The sequence below is a fragment of the Carex rostrata genome, chromosome 20 (genome assembly GCF_964058835.1).
Source record: "Carex rostrata chromosome 20, lpCarRost1.2, whole genome shotgun sequence".
Classification (NCBI taxonomy): Eukaryota; Viridiplantae; Streptophyta; class Magnoliopsida; order Poales; family Cyperaceae; genus Carex; species Carex rostrata.
Window position 1 is genome coordinate 6,991,792 of NC_135937.1, and position 19,171 is coordinate 7,010,962.

Sequence of the window (19,171 nt, forward strand, 5' to 3'; positions counted from 1 at the left end):
TGCAACGGCTCAATATTTGAGTTTTCAAAATCCTAACGGTCGATCTGAACTGTTCAACATGATCTCCATATGAATATGTACTTGGAAACCAAATTTTACATTTTTTAGAATTTTTTTACTATTTTTTTATAGGTAGAAAATCACTTGATCTGAAAATTCTGCACCATTCAGATCAAGTGATTTTCTACATATCTAAAAAAATAGTAAAAATTTTTTTGGATCGACCGTTAGAATTTTAAAAACTCAAATATTGAGCTGTTGCACGGAGGGTCTCTATGCTACACATAGCATCATAACCAACTCCTATATATATATAGAGAGAGAGAGAGAGAGAGGTGGGCTACGGTGAGTTACGAAGTAAAACGCGTTTCTACTTCACGCCGTATTTTTATTTTGACTTCCAAACGACCGATCCGAACCGTTAGATGTTTAATCCATATTGAAATGTGCTTCGAGACCAAATTTTACATTTTTTGGAATTTTTTTACTATTTATTAAGCATTTTTGAAAATTGCTGTTTTGCTGTGAACAGTAAAAAACAGTAAAATTTTATGGACCGTCAGATCAGCGACTTTCAAAATTACTTAATAAATAGTAAAAATTTCCAAAAAATGTAAAATTTGGTCTCCTAGCACATTTCAATATGGAGAACAAGATGAACAGTTCGGATCGACGTTTTAAACTTTAAAATCGCAAAATATGAGAGTGAAGTAAAATAGTCGCTTTACTTCGCAACTCACCGTATCCCACCTCATATATATATATATATATATATATATATAGAGGAGGGATCAAGTTACAACAAGTTACAACAATCATTTTCTACATTTTCAAAGTCTAAATCGTCGATCCAAACCATTAGATGTGATCTCTACAATAAAATGTGCTTGGAGACCAAATTTTACATTTTTTGGATTTTTTTTTACTATTTATTAAGATGGGTACAAAAACTAATCAAATTCAGACCATTGAATTTTGTACCCATCTTAATAAATAGTAAAAAAATTTCAAAAAATATAAAATTTGATCTCCAAACACATTTTATTGTAGAGATCACCTCTAACGGTTTGGATCGACGATTTGAAATTTGAAAATGTAAAAAATGGTTATTGTAACTTGTTGTAACTCAAAAATTGTTGTAACTTGATCCCTCCTCATATATATATATATTTGGGCTACGGTGCTATACATATATAGTGTCATTTGGTGCTACGCACTTTTCACCGTAGCCCAACTCTATATATATATATATATATATATGCGGACTCCTCTCATTACTTTTTTAAGTACAGGGCAATTATAAGCAACGGTCACTCTGCCTCATAAAACTTGCTTGCAAAGTCCCCTGTTAATTTTTGTTTTCCTAATGCTTAGTGGTAGGGTCGTTTCAAGAAATTAAACGATTTGCAAAGGAGAGGCATTCATTGTGAAATGTTCTGTGTAATCAAAACTACTGTTTAGAATCCACCCTACACTTGTTATTTATGTGTACCCATATGCCGTCGGGTCCGGATCCCCTAAAGTAACTCAATCTTTGGGTTTTGGATTGAGACCATTCGATTCGAATCTGTCGATCGAGATTGCTTCGAGATTCGAATTCATGCCTCGGGATATGTGCACTCCACTTTGGATAGATCATCTCGGATTCAAATCGGACGGTCCCAATTTAAAATCCAAAGATTGGGTTACTTTACTGGATCTGAATTCTACGCCGTCAGGGTGTGGAGAAAAATCCAGGTCATGCCGGGGTTCTTGAGCAGGGAAACAGGCATCTCAATTCAAAACATTCAAAAGAGTGGGTTCGTTTGTACAGCATGAAATATCTGGAAGTAACAATTAACGTAACAAACAAATATTTAGAAGAAGGCACTTGAATCCAGACCAATTCGCGAGTAGGATATTACAAGAACGTAAACACCAATTTAATCTTGACTATTATCTGCCTACTGAACTAGTTTAGTTTTGAAAAGGTTCCATAAACTTAAATGAATAATTTTCTAGATTTTTCTCCAACCTGCCGTAAACCTAATTTGCAAATTTCAATCGGATCAGGCCATTCCATCTCTCTGCTTTGCTCTTCAACCCCTCTGTTTCCCGCACACAGTCCTCCATCTTCATTTCCTTAATCCTGAGTCTCACATTTGTCGCCTCATTGCCGGCGACTTTATTGAAAATCTCTTCCCAACCTTCTTGCCACGGCCCTCTTCCGTCACATAGCTCTAGACTACCGTTTCTCCACTCGGTCCAGCTCCAATACTTATCCATCTTAGGACCGAATTGTTTCATGCACTCGCCTTTGCATTGTGGAATGCACGGTCGGCAATAGGCCCCACTCAGTGGGCCGGGGCTTCCGAGTGATGCAATTGGGACACCAAGCCAGCCATCTGGCGGGTACGGAAACGGTCGATCTGATAGGATGCAGAATGGGAATCTAAATTCCTCTGCGGGTATATTAAATATATTTAGCTGTGCATGGAATGCTGATTCTGAGTATAGGTCATGAAAGCCAGCTGAGGCTAAACGGGGCAGAAGAGAGAGTCTGGAAAGAGCCACTTCTGAGAAGGACCTATTGCCGATTCCAAGGCGGTCGTTCAGGGATTCGAACCTGGATCCCTCAGGCACGACGTATGAACCCGGCTTGAAGGTTTTCCGATCCAGAGGACCCGTCCAGTACCCGTCTACCCTTGTTCGTACAATCCAGTCATATTTAAAGTTGCCATGGGATTCTTGCGTACGGATCATGTCCAGGCAGCCTTCTGCCAGGTTAAAGTATTGCAAATAACCCTGTAAATGTACAAGTTGATGTATCATGTACGTGAAAGATTTCAAGTGAAAAAATTGAGTGGCTATAGCTGATCCAGCCAAAACTAAATGCTCTGTTAAAATTCAATGTTTCACAAGGATATATAAGGAAAAATACCGATCATGTTAAAATGTGATTCGAGCTCTTCAAAGCCGAAATATATCAGTAGAAAAAAATAACTGTATAAGTAGTTGTGATTACTATAGAAAGAACATAAAGTGAAACCTGAATTCCTTTTTTACCTTTTGAAGTATTCTGAATATTAATGTTGCAAACCTGAAGTCCATTAGGCGAGAAATTAGCAGTAATCACACTCCTTAGCACCTCACTCTCATGAAGCTCCACCGGCCTTCTTATCCTCACCTCTGTGACACGTGGGGCCAGTCGAAGCAATGACAGCTTGAAGCTATTCTCATCCAAGTTGCTGTGCACGAACAGATCTGCCTCTGAAAAAACATTCAACCACTAGTGGAAAAACATGAATCAGGATCGGCCTATCTGGATCGGTTATATGAAACAACCGATACTAATACCTATCTGGATCGGTTTTCTGAACAAAACCGATCCTAAAAACTAGTTAGATCGGGTTTTTTAGTCAACCGATCCTAATTTGTGAACTATCCGGATCGGTTTTTTATAAAACCGATCCTGATAGGGATCGGTTATTCTAAAAAACCGATCCTAATAGTTTAACTATTAGGATCGGTTGTTCTAAAAAACCGATCCTGATAGTATCAGGATCAGTTGTTCTAAAAAACCGATCCTAATAGTTAAACTATTAGGATCGGTTGTTTAGAACAACTGATCCTGATACAAATTTTTTTTTTCAAAATTGGTTCTGCAAAAAAAAAAAAAAAAAAAAAAAAAAATCAGGGTCGGTTTTTTATAAAGAACCGATCCTGATACTATTAGGATCGGTTTTTTATAAAAAACCGACCCTGATTTTTTTTTTTTTACAGAACCAATTTTGAAAAAAAAAAATTGTATCAGGATCGGTTTTATTGCTAAAAACCGATCCTGATAGTATCTGGATCGGTTTTTAGCAATAAAACCGATCCTGATAGTTTTTTTTTCTTTTATTTGGAAAATCTTTTCATATGGTTATGTTTAAATAAATATAAAAAATTACATATTAGAAATATAAGTTAATTATTTAATAGAAATTTTATTTAATTTTCAAATTCTACTTAAATAATATTAAGATCCAACGTAAACTATTTACGGTCGTGCGATGTTGCTATATTGTTTTGCTTTGATGAACTAGTAAATGAATCCCGAATTGTATCAAATTTTATAATGGTGAAATTAATATGACATTCTTTCATTTTAACGGTTCCGATCGACCAAATGCTAATGTTCGTATTCGTTCCTTCACAACCCCACACAACAAGGGTTCAAGTCCTATGTATATTATTATATGGCACAAGTCATTGATGCATCATGCATGATTGTATAAAAAAATTCAATAATCAAAATGACTTCAAAATGAAATATCAATGTCAAATAATTAATTATATTATCACATAAATTTTAATAATATAAATTACATTAATTTTCATCAAAATTACATTAATGAAATATCAATGTCAAATAGTACCCATCTCCTGTTTAATATTATTTAAGTAGAATTTGAAAATTAAATAAAATTTCTATTAAATAATTAACTTATATTTTTAATATGTAATTTTTTATATTTATTTAAACATAACCATATGAAAAGAGTTTCCAAATAAAAGAAAAAAACTATCTGGATCGGTTTTATTGCTAAAAACCGATCCAGATACTATCAGGATCGGTTTTTAGCAATAAAACCGATCCTGATACAATTTTTTTTTCAAAATTGATTCTGTAAAAAAAAAAAAAAAAAAAAAAAAATCAGGGTCGGTTTTTTATAAAAAACCGATCCTGATACTATGAGGATCGGTTTTTTATAAAAAACCGATCCTGATTTTTTTTTTTTTTTTTTTTTTTTTTTTTACAGAATCAATTTTGAAAAAAAAAAATTGTATCAGGATCGGTTTTATTGCTAAAAACCGATCCTGATAGTATCTGGATCGGTTTTTAGCAATAAAACCGATCCAGATAGTTTTTTTTCTTTTATTTGGAAAATCTTTTCATATGGTTATGTTTAAATAAATATAAAAAATTACATATTAGAAATATAAGTTAATTATTTAATAGAAATTTTATTTAATTTTCAAATTCTACTTAAATAATATTAAGATCCAACGTAAACTATTTACGGCCGTGCGATGTTGCTATATTGTTTTGCTTTGATGAACTAGTAAATGAATCCCGAATTGTATCAAATTTTATAATGGTGAAATTAATATGACATTCTTTCATTTTAACGGTTCCGATCGACCAAATGCTAATGTTCGTATTCGTTCCTTCACAACTCCACACAACAAGGGTTCAAGTCCTATGTATATTATTATATGGCACAAGTCATTGATGCATCATGCATGATTGTATAAAAAAATTCAATAGTCAAAATGACTTCAAAATGAAATATCAATGTCAAATAATTAATTATATTATCACATAAATTTTAATAATATAAATTACATTAATTTTCATCAAAATTACATTAATGAAATATCAATGTCAAATAGTACCTATCTCCTGTTTAATATTATTTAAGTAGAATTTGAAAATTAAATGAAATTTCTATTAAATAATTAACTTATATTTCTAATATGTAATTTTTTATATTTATTTAAACATAACCATATAAAAAGAGTTTCCAAATAAAAGAAAAAAACTATCTGGATCGGTTTTATTGCTAAAAACCGATCCAGATACTATCAGGATCGGTTTTTAGCAATAAAACCGATCCTGATACAATTTTTTTTTTTCAAAATTGATTCTGTAAAAAAAAAAAAAAAAAAAAAAAAAAAAAAAAAAAAAAAATCTGGGTCGGTTTTTTATAAAAAAACCGATCCTGATACTATTAGGATCGGTTTTTTATAAAAAACCGACTCTGATTTTTTTTTTTTTTTTTTTTTTTTTTTTTTTTTTTTTTTTTTTACAGAATCAATTTTGAAAAAAAAAATTTGTATCAAGATCGGTTTTTTATAATAAAAAACCGATCCTGATACTATTTTTATACAAAAAAATTAGTATCAGGATCGGTTTTTTTATTATAAAACCGATCCTGATACTATTAGGATCGGTTCTTTATAAACAACTGATCCTAATGATAATTCCTATATAACCAGCTTAGCTAGGGTTCTTCTTATTTTCATTTCGCGCCTCTCATTTTCAATTTAGTATCTCTGTCTCTGTCTCCGTATCTTCCTCTCAAATCCTCAGTACTCTGTCTCTCTCTCTCTATCTCCGTCTCTCCCTCTCCTCCGTGTCTCTCTCTCTCTTTCTCTCCGTCTCTTCCTCTCAAATCCGAGCCTCTCGCACCTCCGACTCAATTGTGCCAGTTTTTAATTTGTTTTATTGTTTCAAAAATTAATTAATGGTGTTTATATATTGTTTTACAGTTTTGAGGACATCTCTCTCAAGTTACTTAATCATCCGGCCGATCAACTATCATGGTATTAGCTTTATCTAATTTTCTCATTATTATACTTTTAAAACACATTTTTTTGTATTTTTTATTGGAAAATGTTTTTCCATCTAATTGTTACCTTTGTTTTTGTTTTTAGGGTCTTTTTTAATCTCAAGTGATGTGATTGCAAAAGAGGTAATTATTGATTTTTTTATTGTTGTGCTTTACATTAATTGCATAAATGTGTATATTGTATAAATGTGTGTTAATTGAAGAAATAGCCCAATTAGTCAATTGTATGTTTGTTAATTAATTTTTTTTTGGATTTAAATTTCTTGTTATAACATGTAATGCTTCACAAAACTTTTTATGAAGTACATGAATTTTTTGTAATAGTTTAAGATGTGTATGATAATTAATTTAGAATGTGTATATGATGTTTAATTGATTATTGCTTCTTACTGTGCAACAAAAAAAAATTTAGGATGCTGGCCAGCAAAATATATATGGAAGCTGGTCAAATAAATACAAATATTTTTTTTAGCTTCAATAAAACATCAGGATCGGTTATTTTAAACAACCGATCCAGATTACTACTATTAGGATCGGTTGTTTAAAATAACCGATCCTAATTCTAAAAAAAAAAAAAAAAACTTTTAGGATCGGTTTTTAAATAAAAACCGATCCTAAAAGTTTTTTTTTTTTATCAGATCATAATTAAAAAAAAAAAAAAAAAAAAAAAAAAAAAAAAAACTTTTAGGATCGGTTTTTAAATAAAAACCGATCCTAAAAGTTTTTTTTTTTTTTTTTTGAAATTATGATCTGAAATACAATCAAGATCGGTTTTAATATAAAACCGATCTTGATAGTACGTATCAGGATCGGTTGTTATGTAATTTAAAAAAAAAATTCGAAAATATTATCAAGATCGGTTCTTATATAAAAACCGATCTTGATAGCACGTATCGGGATCGGTTCTTAGTCAAAAACCGATCTAGATAACAACTATTAAGATCGGTTTTATTAAAAAACCGATCCTAATAGTTTCTATTTGGATCGGTTCTTGAAAAATATAAAACCGATCCTGATAGTATCAGTATCGCCTTCATCAGGATCGGTTGGATTCCGATACTGATATGTATATATAACCGATCCTGATTCCTGTTTTTCCACTAGTGAACACGTGCTTCAAAATGGTGGGTCCAGTTAACTCGAACCTCCTTGCGCCTCCCATCAGGCATATCGCCACGCGTGAGGCGCTAGATTGCACAGAAGCAATTGGAACATGTTTGTAATACAAGGAAGCTAGAAGGATGAAAAGTAACATGCACAACAAAATCAAGCGGTACATCGACTTTAGGTTGAGCCCATGTGGAAGCCGGAGCTTCTCGATATCATGCATAACCGGAGGGAGAGGAGGTGCCACTTCTAGTGGTAGGAGGTGCCACTTCTAGTGGTCCTTCCAACGGCTGAGATTGCCTATGTTGAAATTGTTTGCGCATCGTTTTTGCTTTTTTTTTTTTGTTTATTTTCTTCTTTTTGTCTGATCTTTTCTTCGTCCTATGTATGAATATTTAAAGAGCGAGTTTACGAAGGAATGCATATATTCAGGGGCGGATCCACTGTAGCACAGGGGGTCAGCTGCCCCCCGCTGGATTTTCAAAAATAGTGTTAAAAATCTGCTTTTCGGACCTCTGCCCCTCTCTGGAATTCAAATTGCTCCCCTGTAGTCCATTCTGGAAGTCTAATAGACGGAACGAGACCCATATAAATTCTGAGCGAAACAAATTAGCAGAGCCCAAATAGGCACTGATCCCAAATAGCGAAAATTAGTTGAACCAAAATGTTTTTCTTTATTTTTTATTTTTTTTTTAATTCAAAGGCAGAGGCTGCCAAGTTGAACCAAAATGTTAATTTCAAATTCCTTATAAATGTTGAATTTTTGATTTTTTTTCAAGTAATTTAGGATTTTTATTATATTGATTGGTTTTTTTTTTGTTATGTTGAATTGTACCCGATAAGCTATTTGCATCCGATTATTGCCCCACCCTGACAAAAATCCTGCGTCTGCCCCTGCATATATTGTATAGCTTAGGAATGCATATATTACGGTACCGGTAAGGTAGAGATATTCATACTCGTAGTCTGTATAGAATTAATTAATTTTACTCATATTTATGTATACTCTATCCTTATCCTTTAAAATAACGATTAACAAATAAATAATGAATATTTAACAGGTACACCCATAAGCTATAAACTACCTACATTACAACTGGTATTTGTTATTTATTTATAGTTTTAGCATATACTGACACATGTGCATTATTACATAATAAAATGGAAATAATTATTTCATCAACATGAATAATAAAAATATGTTGAAACCCCCACCTGAAATTTAATTGTCCAGTATTTTTAGGTCCTCCATCTCATGTTCGAATCGCCTCACAATGCGTCACTTCAATTCTTCTACAAAAACATATCACTATCTGTGAGGATAAAAAGTAACTATTTTTTATGATACACCGACATAAAAGTGTTATTTTTTAGTGTATTAGTATCATCGACAGGAGTATCCTGTATCCGTAAAGATACCGTCAGCAAAAGACATTTTTACTCTCACATCACAGATAGTGACATATGTTTGTAACGTTAGGTCTTCTCCTATAGTTATTTGAGATTCGATTTAGAATAAAGTATATATAAACATAGGTCATCTTAATTACTCCTATTACTTCGAAGTTAATTTCAAAGTGCTTCATAATGATGATTCTTTGGAATAGCTAGATATAACTTTTAGAAGGATAAGTAGGTCTTATGTAGTTAAACTAGCTACATTACAATTATGACCCTCCGTTATCCAAACCAACTGTTGTTGGTACACTAGTTTTTTTTAGTAAAGGTTGGAGATCAAGCTACCTAACAATTTAATATCTTTAATTGTAATACAATAAAAGAATCTCTCTCATCCGGATTTCGAACCCATAATCTTCTACATAGAAATCATGTCTTTGCCGCTAGACCAAAAGTTAGTTATTTGCTGATACGCTAGTTAATAAGATTTGTTTTCTCTAACTTTTACTCCATTTATAGTCGTGATTGTATTTTACTTGCACTTAGACCACATCATATATATCAGTGTTTTAAAATGCGGCCGCATGGGCCGCATATGCGTATGCGGTCGGCGGCCGTGCTCAGAATGCCCATGCGGTTTTTCCATGCGGCCGCATATGCGGTCCGAATACGCGGTCATGCGGTTTTTCCATGCGGCCATGCGGTCCGAATATGCGGCCATGCGGGTTTTCCATGCGGCCATGCGGTCCGAATATGCGGCCATGCGGACTGAAATATGCGGCCATGCAGTTTTTCCATGCGGTTTTGATAATTTGATTGTATTTTAATTAAAATTTATATTAAAAAAAATCACAAAATTATTGTTGGTTATGTTATTATGTGAAAATAAATTCAAATATATGAATATGAATATATATATATATATACGTGAATTTTCATTTTAAAACCCGCATATATAAATCCGCATGAAAATCCGCATATGCGTCCGCATACCGCATATGCGGTATGCAGTGGCCTTCCGCATGCATGAACAAAACCGCATTTTAAAACACTGATATATATAAACTTCATAATAAAGTAAACCTCCTATCACAATCAATTTTTTTATTAACACACTACAACTTTAATTGTCTTACTATAAATATACATTTAACATTTGTATGGACAAATTTACCCTTGCTTAAATTCTCTCTAGATGCTATATCTTTTTTAGAATGCACTTTCTTTATATTAATGATTATTGATTATTTATTTTATTTCCATAACTAAAATTTGTAGTGAAATCTTCAAGAACTTATTCAATGTGTTTCATTTTTTCAAGTTTGAAAAGTATACCTACAAAAAAAAAATTAATCAATCATTTTTTCCAGCAAAAAAAAACAAAGAAAAATAAGCATAATTTTTTAGTGACTTCAGCAAACTTAGTCGGATTTGTATTATTAAATACGTCATTTCTTACATCAAATGTCATTTTTATTGTGTTCTTTTTTTTTACTTTGACTGGTTAATTGTTCATTAATTAGGTGGTTTGTGCAAATTTATATTGTTGACTTTAGAAAAGAAATACCAAACTACATTTAAAATATATTATCATAATTCAATAAAAAGACACTACAAACTATATTAATTGAAAGTAAGCTTTGTATTGAATAAAAATATTAGAAGCTGTAAGATTTTTAATAGAATATTTTTTTTTCAAACCGTAAAGAATGGATTTTATTTATGTTCTTTGTGTTCTTTGAAAAGGAAATAATAATTTAGGAGGGAGAGTTTCAGCTATAGAAATAAAACAAATTAATAACAAATAGCAATTAATATGAAGAAAAAAAATGCATGTATCTTACTAATTGTCCATCCATATACAATTTGGCATTTCATTAATTGTACGTATTCTTCCACAACTTGTTCCATTTATAATTGTTTGTTTTTATTTCCTCCCATATTTGGCCCTTAGGTGATTTCTTATTTGGATTAAAATTAACCTAAAACCTTTCATATATGATATTAATTAATAATTTTTCATGATTAATAGAGATAAGATCAAAATATGTTATTATACATAACAATAGAATTTATAGCTATATTAAAAAAGAAACAAAATATGCATTATGGTAGAAATAATCAATCATTTACCTCAACAAATTACAAAATAAAAAAAGTTCATCCCACGACTTCTCTCAACATTATTTTGTTACTGAGTTGAGAAAAAATATAAAATACAATTTATTCTTACTAAGTTATTAAAACATATACAAAATAAAATAAAGAAAATAAAAACACCACTTGAAAGGAAAAACTACAAAAAAAATAAAAAATAAAATAAGATTTCAAATGTTATTGTTTTGAATTTGTGTATGCTTTAATTACATAATAAGAAAAACTAATCATGTTGAATTTGTTAAAGAAATTTGTTATATAGTAAAATGTAGTTTTATACTTCTTATATCTATTAAATATATATTTAACGAAAGAATATATAACTAATAAATGGGTTATTTGACTGATCTTTTGTTTTTCTTTCATACTAGATAAAAATCTCTAGAATATATAACTAATAAATGGTTATTATATTAGAAGATTGCATAATCGAGAATAAAAACGACAGCTGAAATTAATATGTATGGAGGTGCAAAATTATTTCTAAAATTTGAAATTGTCTATATGTTAAAATCAAAAGTTCTTTGAAATCTTTCGCAGAAGCTGTGAAGTCGTGAGGAAAAATTGAACTTATTCGATCAATTTGAACCAAGCTTCTAAATAGCTAGCTATAGCGGTTTTGGACCCAGAAAGCTAAGCTACGGGCTAAAACTGTGCTAATCAAGCTACGACCGCTATAGCGGTAATAGCGGTCCGCTATAGCGTGTAGCGCGTAGCGGCAATAGCGGCAATAGCGGTCCGCTATGCTACATGGGTTATGATTTTGCAATTTTTTTTTTCTGAAAACATGATTTTGCAATTTTAATGGGCCTTAATATCTAGATTGGTTTTTTTTTTTACTTTATTAAGTTATATCAATACAATGGAACATGTGCGGGCTATACCGCTATATCAATTAAATTTTGTATCATGCATTAATATATGGTAGTGGTATATTTTGAATATAAAATATATCGATAGTTTTTGAATTAGGGATATTTTGAATGACAATTTGAACTTTGTATTGGTTTAATATGAATAATATTAGAACTTCTTAATTAATTTGATATTTTTTTTCTTGATGAGACATTTTTACTAGGCAAAGCCTTCTATGGACATAAGGACCTATTTGTAAAATGAACATATTTTTATTTTTAAAGTTCAAACAGTCGATCCGAACCGTTCATCTTGTTCTCCATATTAATATGTGCTTGGAGACCAAATTTTATATTTTTCTGATTTTGTTTACTATTTATTAAGATGGGTACAAAATTCAATGGTCTGAATTTGATATTTTTTATACCCATCTTAATAAATAGTAAATAAATTCAGAAAAATGTAAAATTTGGTCTCCAAAGATATATTAATATGGAGAACAAGATGAACGGTTCGGATCGGCTGTTTGAACTTTGAAAATAAAAATATATTCATTTTACAGATAGGCTCTTATATCCATAGAAGCATCACTCTTTTTACTATTAGTAGAAATATAAAATATAATTTTTGAAATAAAAAAACGCTATTTATAATAGCTTTCGCTATAGCTCCGCTTTTCGCTAAAGCTTTTTTTTTTGTCTCCCCGCTACACCGCTATAAACGCTATTTAGAAGCTTGATTTGAACGTTATTATGCTAATATGAGCATCTCGATTTGAACGCTCAAGTAGGACGGACTTGCTCATAGTCCATGCGTGAAAAAACCTTACAAAAATAGAAATATTTCAATGACATATGTAGTAGAGAAGAATCATCGATGGGTGATTTTCAAAATTGTAGCTGCCGTCGTGGTTCTTTCTCACTACCATTTTTTTTTCTCTAGTTTGTTTTTCTCACTTTTTTAGATCTCACTTCTAATATATGTCATCTCCTCTCTCTCGGCTCTACTTCTTTGAGTGGAGAGAAGAATAAGAAAGAGGAGAGAGACCGGAACTGAGAGTGCGGTATCGTCGGAACTCAAAGTATTTGAGTCGCTACGTCATCTCGATTGGAGTGCGGGTGAGTAGATCTGGACGTCGAAGAGTAGCAACAGTCAAAAGAGTGGATCCGGTCGTAAAAAGCGATAGGGTTTAAGATAATAGAGTAATTATAAGTGTATATAAGTGAGATTAGAATATTATAATTATTTTGAGTAATTTAAAGAATTTTGTGAGAATAAAATATTAAATTTTGTGAGAATAAAATATTAAATTTTGTATTAGAGAGTTATACGACTCACTGTAAATTTGTTTTCTAATTATCAATAAAATTATTAGTTGACATTTAAATAAAAAAAAATTAAAAAAGAAAAGAAAGAAGAATCATCAAATAAAGCATTTAAAAGAGAAAAAGACGTACCCTTCTGCTGGAACCAGCTTCACCCCTGATTGGGGTGAACCAGAGCGGATGCGTGGCCTATCTTTTAAAAGGGTGCGGAGGAATATACTTGCTTTTTAACTAACAATGTGGGACAAGGTTATGTTTGCTTTTATCCGGACAAGTAATTGTCTTAAAATCTGAAAACGAAAAGACATGTACAGTAACCCTCCAACTTAGGGGTGTCAACAGGTGCGATACGGATCGAGTGGAGGTATTTTTTTATCCATATCTGTTATGATAACGAAAAAAAAAATTTACTCTTGTCTGTTTTTTCTAAGGTTCTAAATAGCGTTTATCGCGTCATAACGGAAAGTCGAAAAAAAAGCTATAGCGAAAGCTATGCCACATAGCGTTTTTTTATTTTTATAAAAATTATATCATATATTTGTACTAAATATCAACATTATCTAAGTCTCACATAACAATAAATAACATCAAATTGATTAAAAAATTATAATATTCATATTGAACCAATACAAAATCCAAATTGTGACTCAAAATATCCATAATAATACTAATATCATAAACTATCGATCTTTTTCTATTCAAAATATATTTAGCATTATGACATAATCTATCTTTTTTCTATTTAAATTTCAAAATAACCTAGTCATCATGGCATAATTAATTATCTTAATCTATTCAAAATATTCAAACTACTATATAGTAAGTATCATTTTGTTACTTCAAGAAATATCTTAATATATTCAATCTGTGCCTTTATTTAAAGCTCATATAAATTGAAAAAAAAAAACAGCTCATGTTGCATAGCGCGCTGTAGCTTCCTTATTTGATTTTGTTTGATGGATCTCTCATTTAATAATTAATAGTTTACTATAAAACTTAGTACGTCAATTAAAAAAAAAAAAAAAAAAACAGCTCATGTTGCATAGCGCGCGCTATTTGCGCTACACGCTATGCGCTATAGTGGACCGCTATTACCGCTATAGCGTCCGTAGCTCAAATAGCGCGTTTTGATACCATAGCGTAGCGTTTATGGTCCAAAAACGCTATAGCGCGCTATTTAGAACACTGGTTTTTTTCAAATACGGTATGGGTCGGGTAAACGGATAAAAAAATATCATTGACATTTCGATTTGTGCTTTTGATAAAATATTTTTCAAAACAAAGAAAAATAATAATAATAATAATAATGAATACAACTAATTTGTATTATGAAAATTTAATAAAATACAAAACTTTATTGTATCATGTATCATCTTCATACAAATATATCTATATATATAATTTTATTTTTAAAAATTATCTTATACAAAAACAGATAAGATAATGAAAAAAAATTGTTACTCTTATACATACCTAATAAGCTAACGAAGAAAAAAATCTTACATTTATCCTTATTTTTTAATACAATACAGATCAGATAAACCAGTAAAAGGGTGCCATTGACACCCCTACTCCAACTATTTAAGTATGCAAAATGTCCTGATTTTATTATTTTTTTAAGTGATCGTCTTTGTTTTAATTTCTTAATACGTCTACTTTTTTAACCTTTTTAGCGAATATGTTATACATGTAAATATTTTATTAATTATATTTAATATATTATATATGAATGGGTATGTTTTAAATAATATAATATAAAATTGACCGAATAGTTGTGTTTTTAACATTAAATTATTTCCTTCAATAAAATAGTATTATTGTAAGTACTTAATTATTTTTCTTCTAACATTTTGTTTTTCATTTAAACATTTATATATTTTATAATTCTTAATATGCGTGTGATGATGTACGAAAATATAAGGGCCTGTTCGGCCGACAAATGGGAATGGGCGCGGGCACGGGATTTGAATTGAAAAACACTGTTTCCGTGGGAAAAAAAAAATTCAGTTCAACTGAATTTTTTTTTTCCCACGTGAATAGTGATTCGGCCGAACAGGCCCTAATAATAATCATCGGTGTGACTTTCGAACTATAAAATATTAATAAAACTATATGCACTCCTCTCAAGAAGATATATGTATAATGGGGAGACCAAGTAATCCCAATTATTAATTATCTGAGTATTGAAATATTGAATTTTGAAAAGTTCCCCACATTTGTAACCGGGTCAAATTAGTTCCTAAATATTTAATTTATTTATACGGTAGTCAAGATAAAAAGAAATAATAATAAGAAAAATGAGAAAAGCAAAGAAGAATCAAAGCTTACACAGCCCATAAAATGGACCAACGACCTTCTGAGCTGAGGCTAGCTTGAGGCATGCATGAGGGAGAATAATATGACAAGAGTGAGTCTATGGTACTATGCATATTACGATTTGGCACCGTGCTATTGCTCTATATTCGAGTTTTCAAATCCTAACGGTCGATCCGAACCGTTCATCTTGTTCTCCATATTAATACGTGTTTGGAGACCAAATTTTATATTTTTTGAAATTTTTTTACTATTTTTTGAAATTTATTGAAAATCGCTGTTTTTGGATGGTCCAGAATTTTCAGATCAAGTGATTTTCTAAATATCTAAAAAAATAGTAAAAAAATTTCAAAAAATGTAAAATTTGGTCTCCAAACACATATTAATATGGAGAACAAGATGAACGGTTCGGATCGACCGTTAGAATTTGAAAACTTGAATATAGAGCCGTAACACAGTGCCAAATCATAATATACATAGTACCATAGACTCACTCATATGACAATGTCAAACATTTGCATGAATATATGTGACCCTTTATAAAATTCAACGGTTGAACACGTATTTCTATATACTTGGTCCTATCTAAACTTCTAAAGTTATGATCACAACCACATTTAATTTGAAAATGATGTGTTAGAAAAAATGAACAAAAATATAGAAAAATAGTAATTTTTTTTGGAACAAAAACAAAACTTAGAATAATAACTACAAGGAATGGAACAGTTTTTGCAAGGGATATTATCAGTATACCGTCGGTAATAGAAAAAATAGTTTTATGTCAGTATACTCTTGCGAACAGTCATTTTTTACTCTCGCAGATACTATTTCATTCTTGTAATTATAAATTTTCATCCAACTTGTAATAAACCTAAATTACAAATCTCAATCGGATCGGGGCCGTTCCATCTCTCTGCTTTCATCTTCAACCCCTCAACTTCCCGCAAACACTCCTCAATCTTCATCTCTTTTACTTTGTGCATCACATTTGCCGCCGCAATGCCGGCAACTTTACTAAAAATATCTTCCCAATCTTCTTGCCACGGCCCGCTCGCATCACATAGCTCAAGGCTACCCTTTCTCGACTCGGTCCAGCTCCACGACTTCAACTTCTCAAGACCCAATTTTTCTATGCATTTGCCTTTGCATCGTGGAATGCACGGGCGACAATATGCCCCACTCAATGGGCCGGGACTACTAATTGATGCAACCGGGATACCCCACGAGATTGGCATTGGCGGGTACCCAATCTGACGATCTGATAAGATGCAGAATGGGAATCTGAGTTCCACTGTGGATATATTAAATAACTTTAGTTGTTCATGAAATGAAGATTCTGAGTTGAGGTCATGAAAACCAGCTGAGGCCAAGCGGGGCAGAAGAGAGAGTCTGGACAGTGCCACAGATGAAAAAAATCTATTGCCTATTCCTAGGCGGTCGTTCAGGCCACCAAACCGGGATCCCTCGGGCACGACATATGAACCCGGTATGAAGGTTTTCAGATCCAGAGGACCAGACCAGTACCCGTCAACCCGGGTTCGCACAATCCAATCATATTTAAAGCTACCTCGGGATTCTTGCGCACCGATCATGTCGAGGCAGCCTTCTACCAGATCAAAGTATTGCATCAAACCCTGTCAAAATACAATTGGTGATTATGGTAGAACTAATAAAAAGTCAAACTTGAATTCGTTTTTCCCTCGAAGTATTATAAAATGTTGCAAACCTGAATTCCATTAGGCGAGGAACTAGCAGCAAACACCTTCCTTTGCTCCTCTGTCTCATTAAGCACCACCGGCCTTCTTATCCTCATCTCTATGACACGTGGGGCCGATCGAAGCAAAGACAGCTTGGAGCTATTCTCGTCCAAGTTGCTATGCACAAACAGATCTGCCTCTGGAAAGACATTCAAAACGTGCTTCAAAATGGAGGGTCCAGTTAACTCAAACCTCCTAGCGCCTCCCACCAGACATATCGATCGCCACACGCGAGGTGCTAGAATATTGCACAGAAGGAATCACAAAATGGCTTGCACGGTCTTGATTGTAATACAAGGAAACTAGAAGGATGAAAGGTAATAGGCACAATAAAAGCAGACGGTACATCGGCTGAAGGCCACGTCCTTGTGGGATCGTGACGTTCTTGCTATCAGACATGGCCAGAGGGAGAGGAGCCGCCATTTTCAGAGGTCCTTCTAATGGCTGAAGTTGCCTAGCTAGCTATCTTTGAAATTGTTTGGGCATCGTTTTTGCTTTTTGTTTATTGCGTCCTCTATGGAATTTTTACAGGCGAATTATTCAAGGAAGGCGTCGAAGACTCGAAGTAAGTAAGCTCATTTAAGGTCAACGCGAATACAAGGTAGAAAAGGTCAAAAGAAAGGAAGCAGCTAACAGTCCCCCAACTCCAGTCTCCCAAAAATCTCCCAACTAATTCTGTAAACATCAATACTAAATCCTGTAAACATCAATACTAAATCCTGTAAACTAATTCAACAAATCCTGTCAACATAAAACTTTCAATTCTGTGTGGTCCCCAATAACTTCCACTTTAACTACCACTTTAACCACCACTTTAACCACTTTAACTACTTTAATTAGGACCACTTTTAAACCTTTAACCAAGACCACATCTAGAAGATCTCTAACAGCTTTTCAAAACTAAAAACTAACCATAACTACATTAAAACTTTGTAAACAAAAATATGTAAAAAATATTCAAGTTTTTTTTTCAAATTTATTTTCAAATTTTTGTTTTCAAATTTTTTTTTCAAAACTTTATATTCAAACTTTTTATTCGGAATTTTTATTTTCCAAAATTTATTTTCAAAATTTTTATTCGGAATTTTTTTCAAAAAAAATTTTCAAAATTTTTTTTCAAAACTTTTTTCAAAAATTTTTTTTGAATTTTTTCTTCGAAATTTTTTTGCCTCCTTCTAGATACTACTTTTAATTATTTTGAATTATGTAAACCTTACTACATAACTCTGTAAATAGTTTCGTTTAATCCTATAAATCGGTAAAAAAAAATTCAATTTTTAATTTTTTTTCAATATTTTATTTTATTTTTCAAATTTAATTTTTTTTAAATGTAAAAAAAAGAATTCGAATTTTTTTTTTCAAATTTTTTTTTCCAAATTTTTTTTTTCAATTTTTTTTTCAAATCTCATTCTTGTTACACATAGTATCATGTGAACATACACATATATTATCCTGTAAACATACACATAATATCCTATTAACATACACATATTATCCTGTGAACATACACATAGTATCCTGTGAACATACACATATTATCTTGTAAACATACACATATTATCCTGTAAACATACACATATTATCCTGTGAACATACATATTGTACTTGGAATTATGGCAGTAGAAAGCGCGTCAGAACTAAGCTAAAAAGAGAAGGCTTTTATACACGGGGATTTTCGGAGGACTGTAGCCCGGGGAACGTTACCTTTCAAAGATCCCCCAACTCCAGTCCTCCAAAAATCCCCCAGATATTTTCAAAGATCCTGTAAACTAATGGAGCAAATTCGGTAAACTTCAATACTAAATCCTGTAAACTAATAAGAATGTCATGGAATTAATGCAATATTAGAAATAGGGGTTGAACTTGTCACAATAAAAGTAAA

At 31.8% G+C, this 19,171-nt stretch overlaps 1 protein-coding gene and 1 pseudogene across 2 annotated transcripts; both read right to left on the reverse strand.

Annotated features, from left to right (window-relative positions):
* Positions 1 to 1,981: 1,981 nt before the first annotated feature.
* On the reverse strand, positions 1,982 to 7,754 carry LOC144572220 (uncharacterized; annotated as a pseudogene). Its single transcript, XR_013517702.1, has 3 exons — positions 7,489 to 7,754; positions 3,080 to 3,268; positions 1,982 to 2,784 (listed from the first exon to the last, which is right to left on the reverse strand). The product of XR_013517702.1 is annotated as an uncharacterized LOC144572220 (transcript).
* An 8,600-nt stretch (positions 7,755 to 16,354) lies between these two features.
* On the reverse strand, positions 16,355 to 17,775 carry LOC144572468 (uncharacterized). Its single transcript, XM_078322056.1, has 2 exons — positions 17,259 to 17,775; positions 16,355 to 17,166 (listed from the first exon to the last, which is right to left on the reverse strand). The coding sequence occupies exons 1-2, from the start codon at positions 17,343 to 17,345 to the stop codon at positions 16,384 to 16,386; spliced, it is 870 nt and encodes a 289-aa protein (XP_078178182.1). The 5' UTR covers positions 17,346 to 17,775; the 3' UTR covers positions 16,355 to 16,383.
* Positions 17,776 to 19,171: the final 1,396 nt, after the last annotated feature.

Excerpts from the sequence above, each read along its gene's own strand:
- LOC144572468 (XM_078322056.1), bottom strand. The coding sequence starts at position 17,345 with ATGAGGATAAGAAGGCCGGTGGTGCTTAATGAGACAGAGGAGCAAAGG. Across the intron at positions 17,167-17,258 it reads CCTCGCCTAATGGAATTCAG|GGTTTGATGCAATACTTTGA; the intron begins GTTTGCAACATT and ends GTATTTTGACAG.